Source organism: Camelus ferus, chromosome 4 (genome assembly GCF_009834535.1).
Source record: "Camelus ferus isolate YT-003-E chromosome 4, BCGSAC_Cfer_1.0, whole genome shotgun sequence".
Taxonomy (NCBI): domain Eukaryota; kingdom Metazoa; phylum Chordata; class Mammalia; order Artiodactyla; family Camelidae; genus Camelus; species Camelus ferus.
Window position 1 is genome coordinate 71828355 of NC_045699.1, and position 7955 is coordinate 71836309.

Consider the following 7955-nt stretch of genomic DNA (forward strand, 5'->3'; position numbering starts at 1 on the left):
CAGGAACTTGGCTGCCTCCTGATCGCTCCTGATCGCAGCCCCACTGACTGTCCCCTTCCTTTCACGATGTGAATGGATCCAGGGCTTCCCTCCCCGCAACAAAACAAAGCAGCCACCACCCCCCGCCAGACCCCTTACGACACACCCCACGACCACGTGGGGAAGGGCAGAAATTAATTGACGACTGACCTGAGCCCGTCTGGGATCTCACAAGAGCATCTCTGCCTTCCAGCAACACAGGGATACTTTGCTTCTGAACGCTTGTGGGCCCAAAAGAAAGAGCACATGCTTATCCATCGTGTATGGCCCCCCCACGTCTCTAGACAGGGACGGAGGACACATGAAACGCAACTGCTCACATGCTGACTAGCACCTGTCACCTTAAGGTTCCCTGAACAGTCAAGGGGAGGGCTGGGAGACCTTTGACAGCTAGTAGAAAAAAACCTGTTAATTTTTGGGACTTTTGGAGCTGCAAGAGACTGGCTGTTCTCTTAGACTAGTTAAACAGAAGAATGGGACAGGCGTGATGACAGCTGGAGCCACCACAAAAGCCTGTCACATGCCCTCTTGCCTGCCACACCGGGGATATGGAATGATAAAACATCAGGGAGGGATTCCCAAGCAGAAGGGTGAGAGGAAGCTCGTGAGCCTTGCAGACGGCCAGGAACCTGCTGTCCCTTCCCCAGAAAAACAAGCTACGACTGCTGTGAACACACCAAGATGTGTGTTTACGTGTGCGTTCAAAAACAGAAATCAATTCGGTGACAGCACTGAACCCCAAAAATGGCAAGCGGGCTCCTTACTTCATTCCTCAATGTTCTTACCAGTGTTTACTTCTAAGCGAAGGTGACTGCTGTTAAAGGGACAGCAGCAGACAGACTCGTGGAGGGGCCCTTCTCACCCCCATACCCTCACAACTCCATTTCTATTCTCCAGCAGTGATCACAACTAACATTTAAATTTTTTTTTCCAGCATCCCATTACAGTCAACCAAATATTTACTCCTATCTTACAGCTGTATTTAATTTTTACTACTAAGAAGTGACAAGATAAATTCTGTATTTTAGACAAATTACTTTCAAGGAAACACTGACATCCATGGGCTCTTCTGCAGACCATCCTCTGGACCAGAGACCTCTTATAGTCCAGAGCTGACAGTGGAAGTGGATGGAGACCCAGTCTCTCCATCTGACAGGTGGGGAGGCCAAGTGGCTGTCAAGCCCTCGAGGGTCGAGAACCGGGCACTGCTCTCTAACACCAGGGAACAAACGGGCTCTGTCCTCCACAGACAATTCTGCTTTCATCTGGTTACACCCACTGAAGTCCTAAGAGAATCAAGACGGACTGGGAACTCTTACCTGGTCATACTAGACATTTTTAAGACTGAATTTATTGTGGAAATCTAAGAGAAAAGACAAAAAATATTTTTGTTTATCGATTTTTTTTCAGTACAAATCAACTTAACACAATTAAGGATGTAGAAAGGGAGAAAATACTGGGGAAAAAGTGATGACCATGATCAAGTCAAGTCCTCCCACCCAATGGTTCTCACCTGGAGGCAGTTCTGTACACCACCCCACCACGCCCCAACATGGGGCAATGTCTGGGGAAACTTTCAGCTGTTACAACTTGGGGAGAGGATGCCCTGGCATCAAGTGAGCAGAGGCAGAGGATGCTGCTAAACATCCTACAATGTGCAGGGCAGTCCCCGTGACACAGTCATCCATCCAAAATACGCGGGGAACCACGCCTGAGAAAGCCTGCTCCAACCTGCCGCTGAGAAAGCAAGCATGTGTAACCCACCCGACGGAGCAGGTAAGCCGTGCGTGATCACGCGAGCCAAGGAAATCCAGACTCCCTGCAAGTCAAATGTATTTTCTCTCCTTACTCATAAATAAGGCTGGAAAGCTCATTCATATTTTTTTTTAAAAAAGTGTTCCTTTGCCTGTAGAAAATGCATGTTTTAAAAAAAGCCCCTTCTTCCTTCAAGTCTTCATAACTAGACTTCCCTTAACAGCAAGATGCCAGTTCAGGTCCCCCTCCTAGGGTTCCTGTGACATCTGCCACCCAGAATAGCCCCAATAGCACATCTGTCCAGTCATTAGGAGGTGGTCTTCAAGCCCAATAATTGGAGTCCCAGTCCTAAGTGAATCAGGTAAGCAAAGTCTTTAGAGTTCTTAAAAAAAAAAGGTGGGGGTGGACGGGGTGGGGGTGGGGGCACGGGGCATAAAGACAGTGAACAGAATCCTAAGCTCACTTGAATCGTCCTGGAACAGCACCTTATCAACCTGAAATCATTCAGGTAACTTGGAGCAGAAATAACCACTCTTTGATTTTTCTTCCTAGAACTGCCATTTCAGACATTCGGAATGAATAAACACATCCCCAAACCCGACCACATAAAACACTGAGAGATACTTACTAAATGTGGGTGGAGGTCCAGTTCGTGAAAGGCATCTGAAGTGAACACTTTTTCTTGCACCTGCTTTACCACAGGTCTGCAAATGATGAACAAGACTCAGGCATCAGTTCCAAGAAGCAAGAAAAAGGCAGAATACACTTAACTCCTTTCATTTCTGAAGTGCGTCTGCACCTGGACATACCTGTGGAGTTCCGGGATTTCAGGGTTGTTTTTAAACAGGGATGAAGTCTTAATGCCCGGTTTCCGCTCTTGGTTTCTATTACTCCCACCAGCCGAAGACTTCTTTGGAGAAAACGTTTTCAGTGCCTTTCCCTGAAAAGTCCCTTGAGTCTCTTTAGCGGCAGTTTTCTTGGCTGGGAGACAGGATGCTTTGCTCCTCCGTTTCGCTGGGGGAGCCTCGCTGGACTCGTGGTATCTTCTTTTGGTGGCCTCTGCTTGCTGCGACGATCCCAAAAGGAAAGAGCAACAGAGGTGCATCAGTCCATGAACGCAGACCTCAGAGTGAAGCCTGACTGCCCACAGAATTGCATCCCTCCCCGCAGAGATCATTACGCCCCATATGTCAAGCAACAGTTTAGGGTCTGCAATCAGATTCTTTGACTCAGTTCCCACAAAAGCTCAGCTGATCCATCTACTAGTCTCCTCCAATCATCTTCGCGTTTAACTCCACCGAGATGAAGGTGAGGATCAAGAAAAGAGAAACATTTTTCAGGCTGAATGTTAACAAATAGAGTCTATTTTAAAGGACGCGAGGACCCACCTTGTGAAGCATGCAGGCTAAGTCAGTCCAAGTCCCTAGGAATCCACTTATGCAAGGAGAGCGGGGAAGGGGGAAATGAATCGTTTCTCTCTACACAAAGCCCGTCGGGGACTACATGTGGGACGCCGCATCCCAGCCCACGCGCAGCGGAACCTTCATCACTGCTCTGCCCCAGAGTGCTTGGATCGCTGTCATTCTCTGCCCTCAAGCTGCTCCCCCAGATTCAGATGGCTTGGAGACGATTCTTCCTCCCAGTCTCCATTCCAAATGAGAATTCTGCTCCATCCATCACCTCTCTCACAATTACTTCCAACTCTCCTCGCCTTTCCCCATCTGAGCGCTGATTACAGACTACAACACCGGATATTTTCTCGCCTGTTGCTTATTTCCGTAACATGAATGCTGTTAAATGCATGATGTCCAAACTTCCCCGAGGAGAACACCCGATGCCTCTATTTCCTCTGGCCTTCTCTTCCAGTTTACACATGAATATAAAAGCATCCCGGGAGTAGTCAGTGCTTGCTATTCTGGAGTTTTGGTTTCTCTTGGAATATGTTATTTTCCTCTCTGCTGGAAATCATGACTTCTGCTTACACACCGGCCTGCTTTAGCCATGACCGTCAGCTTCCCACTAACCTACCGATAACAACAGTTCTTTGTTCCTGGCAACCAGAAGGAATTCTATCACTAAATAAGTCAATAAATACAACTTCACATATTCTATATTAATAGAGTAAATACTGACCTGCTTCACTTTTCAAATTTATTTTTACGAAGTTCTAAGTATTCAGATAAAAAAGGAGATGAAGTCAAGTTTCGGGTCTCTGGAATCATCTGCAAGACGGAATGAAATGTGCAGATTTCACCTGGTGTACAGACCACAGACTCCTGGAGCACAGAAAGGCCTACAGGCCTCTCCCATGGCACATGGACGTCCCACCCCAGGACCCAGACAGCTGGCCCAGCAGCTTCTGCCTGCCCATCTGCCCCTACTGTTCTCCAACCCACGAGGCGACCTATTTTCTTCCCGACCAAATTCTGCGGCTTAGGAAGCTGTTTCTGACATTCAGACAAGATCTGTCTTCCTGAATCCTACCTACCAGCCTGAAGTCTGCTTTCTGCCTCAGCTCTTGTACATAACATTCCTTCATCCATCACAGAACTCCTTCTTTCTTCTTCTTTGGATGAAATATTCCAAACAGGACACAAACTTTGGATCCCTTATCGTCCTGGTCCCCCTTTATGCCCATGTCAAGCTCTCTCTAAAAGCAAGTGTCCAGCGTTAAGCATGGTATTAGACAAGTTTTTCACTGCTGTTAGGTGAAAATGTGTCATACGATCTACAAAGCCCTTGAGAATGTGGCCTCTGCCCATCTCATCAGTCTCAGCTTTACCCTCTGCCGTCCTGGTCTTCCTCAAGTTTCCAGAATGTACCATGCTCCTTCTCTCCTCAGGGCCTTTGCACATGCTACTCCCACACCCATGTCCCCGCCCCTTCCTCTGGCTGGCTAACATACCCACCCTTCAGATCTAGGCTTACCTACTGCCTCCCCAGAAGGGCCTTTCCTGACCTCCTCTCCACCCTATCAAACCAACGTCCCTGTTCTTATTCTCTTTTGTCACACTCAGTAAAACAATAAATGCAGCATGTAATTTGTTGTGTGATGTCTGTCTTCCCCATTAGACTGGAAAAAATGACCAGCCTGTCCCATACAGCACTGAGTCCCCTGCACAGGACCATGTCTGGCACAAAGTAAATACTCCATAAATACTTGTAAGATGAGTAACATGATGGAATTACTCTTTTCCAAGATCTGGACACTTGTCTACTACTTGTTCGCTTCTCCTCCCCTCCCACCCCACACCAGCATCCACAACGCATTCATTTAAAAAACTGACCACTTAGTAGCTGTCAAGGAGCTTGGTTCTGATGATACAAAGATGTGCCAAGACCTTGCAGGAGTCACAGACTAGTGGAAGAGACAAAAGGGTAAAAGTGTAAATCCAAACCTATACTCGTACAACAGAAGAGGTACAAACAAAGGGTTGTAAGGGCACAAAACGAGAAGAAAGACTACCATGGCCTTCAGCAAGGGGGAGGGAGGCAGAGAAACAGGAAGGCTTCGTGAGGTGGCATCTGAGCACGGAGGAGCAAGGACATGGATCTCCTAAAAATCAGCACGTCCCTGAGTCTGCTCCCCGCCCCCACCCTCAGTCCAATGAGGGGATTATAGCAGATGAGCTCCAGTGTCCATCTGGCCCTAACAGGCTACGCGCCCTGTCTCTGATAGTAATAAACATACTGAGTAGATACTATACACCAGGCAGTATGCAGAATGCTAAGTACTTCTAAGAATTGAGTCATTTGCGGATACAGTACTGGTATCAACCCATTTTAAGAGAGAACACTGTTCCTAACAATGACACTACAGTACCATTTAGGAAGTGGATCCTGTTTGGCTAGAAAACATCACAGATAGTTTGATCCCTATTTTGTTTTGCGCTGTGTTCTAGAATGATACAGACCAAAATGTTACCCAGCGTTATCTCTGAGTTTGACAATCAGGGGTGGTTTTGTTTTCTTTTCATCTATTTTCCAAGTTTACAATAAATTTCTACTTTTCTCTTAAGAAAGAAAGCATTCTGCATAGTCTTAGGTACAGCACAATTTAAGGTGTCAAGGACTTTCCAAACCCACTATATCAGCTACTCATCCCAAATTCAGGCTGCTAGCAAATCTGATCAGCAGAGACGTAATCCTCACTCGTGACATAAAAATGCAGGTGCGGACAAAGCCACTGCACACAGCTGTCATCACCTTACTAATATCCACTGGACACAGTGGTTCAAGCAATCATAAAACCAAATACCTTTATTCATACAACTCACTCAACAAAGTATTAGTAAGTACTTTCTATGTGTTAGTCCCTAGGGATGTACCTGGCACAAGCACCTCACTGACCTCCTGATACAGCAATTCTATTACCCAAAACGGAGCCAATATGACTTTATTTTTTATCACTGACATTTATTAAGTGCTCTTCTGGGCCAGAAAATGTATATTATCTCTCTTAACCTTCCTAACAACTTGATATGAAGTAGAAATTACTGTTCTCATTTTATGGATAGAAAAAGTGAAGATCAGAGAGGTGAAGTAACATCTCCAAGGTCACAGAGCTAGCATGTTGCCAGGCTGGCATCCAATCCCAGGTCTGTCCTACCCCAAATCCCATACTCCCAACTGGCTCTTTCCTACTTACTTCCTCTTCCCCCTTCTGAATAGATGCAGCTACATATTGCCCAGCTGAAAACTCCTTACTCACAAACCTCTAAATCCTAAAGCTGATTATCACTAAAAATTTTAGGTAATTCAGACAGTGGGTGTTAGCTAGCGTGAGCATATATGAACTCAAGGATGAACAGAACCGAACTCTGGCTATTAATTTTCAACGTAACTAAGTGTGGCTTTTTTTGAGAAAATACAGACACACTCTCCTTGGCATCAAATTGTATCCTTCTTGTCATTAAGGTACCTTATGATCTTACAACAGATTTTCTATCCCACAGCCCTCCTCTTTTCTAGGAGGTAAGTCAACCAACCTAAAAACCAGCTTTCAGCTCTGGCTTGGGTTAAATTTAAGGTATCTTTCTCTCACTTAATGAAGAGATTTTAATTGATGAGTTGTATTTTCTTTTCCCCTATCATTGCGTGCGGATGAAAATGTACCATATTTTTTGAAAACTCTTCGAAGACACTTCCAGTCTCCAATTCGCATTCTTGAAACAAACGACTCTTAGAGTCGAGGATACGGCGGCTAAGAGAAGTTGAGAGGTGGCTGGTGCGTGACAGGGCTGGGACTTACACCCACGCGCCAGTTCCTAACTTCAAGAGGCGACAGCCTCAGACCCTTGCCACTACCTCTCCAACTAGTCCTCCAACTAGCGGCAGCCCTAGCCAGCTCCACCGCCGCTCCGCTCCCTCCAAGAACATCTCCACCGGGTGGTGATCCGCTCTTAGACACGTGTTGCTCAGCGACTCCTCTAGAAGCTGCCCAATGTCTGACTCCCCCCTACTCCCTTTTAATTCCGCGAAAACTCGCACCCAGACCGAGAGGCAGGGCTGCAGCCCGCGGCACGCCACGGCTCCGTCTGCGAACGCATTCTGAAACCGGATCGGAACTCACCCGCCTAGCCAGGGCCGGACGGGGTCTGGAGAACGTCCTGGGGACGGCGGCCCGGGGCTCGGGAACGTGGAGAAGCACCCGGTCGGTGGCTGCCATGCCGGCGGACAGGCGAGTCGGGACCTAGCGAACCGGGACCGCCGCTCAGCTCCGACCCACGTGGGACGCGCGCGAGGACCCCGAGTAGCTGCCCCGCCGGGTCCTGCGCCCGCGCCGCTTCCGGGTCCCGAAGGGCCCGCGGACACACGGCCCGCGCCCCGAGGGACCGAAGCCGCGGCACCGGGGCCACCGGGACGGCTGGCTGCCCCGCGTGGCGACCCTCGTGGCGTGGCCGGTGGCAGGGGATGCCAAGTTACACTCAACTCCTGCTTGTGCGGTTCTTGGAGTTCTTCTGGAAAACAAGAAAAGACGTGCCCCCACTTAACCGACGTTTCCTGGTTTGCCGTCGGTTTACTGTTTCCTCAGCACTTTGGTCGCCCTGGGAGACGCCTAAAGGGGCTTGGCGCTCGGTCTCCCTGCCCCTCGCCCACTTATTTCCTTCCCGCCCACGGAGGAGGTGCGTTTTTGTTTTTTTTTTTTTTAACAGGCAGTG

At 48.1% G+C, this 7955-nt stretch overlaps 1 protein-coding gene across 2 annotated transcripts in view; it reads right to left on the reverse strand.

The window, feature by feature from the left end:
- DDX31 (DEAD-box helicase 31) overlaps window positions 1-7592 on the reverse strand; it is a 67201-nt gene extending 59609 nt beyond the window's left edge. The window contains exons 1-6 of one of the 2 annotated variants that reach the window (XM_032478727.1): window positions 7367-7481; window positions 3928-4016; window positions 2604-2860; window positions 2423-2498; window positions 1359-1402; window positions 190-260 (exon numbers count right to left, since the gene is read on the reverse strand). In XM_032478727.1, coding sequence (XP_032334618.1) covers window positions 190-260; window positions 1359-1375 — 88 coding nt within the window. In that variant the 5' untranslated portion in view covers window positions 1376-1402; window positions 2423-2498; window positions 2604-2860; window positions 3928-4016; window positions 7367-7481. Of the gene's footprint in view, window positions 1-189; window positions 261-1358; window positions 1403-2422; window positions 2499-2603; window positions 2861-3927; window positions 4017-7366 lie in introns of both variants that reach the window. The other variant, XM_032478726.1, reaches the window with a different exon arrangement.
- Between the last annotated feature and the right edge of the window lie 363 nt (window positions 7593-7955).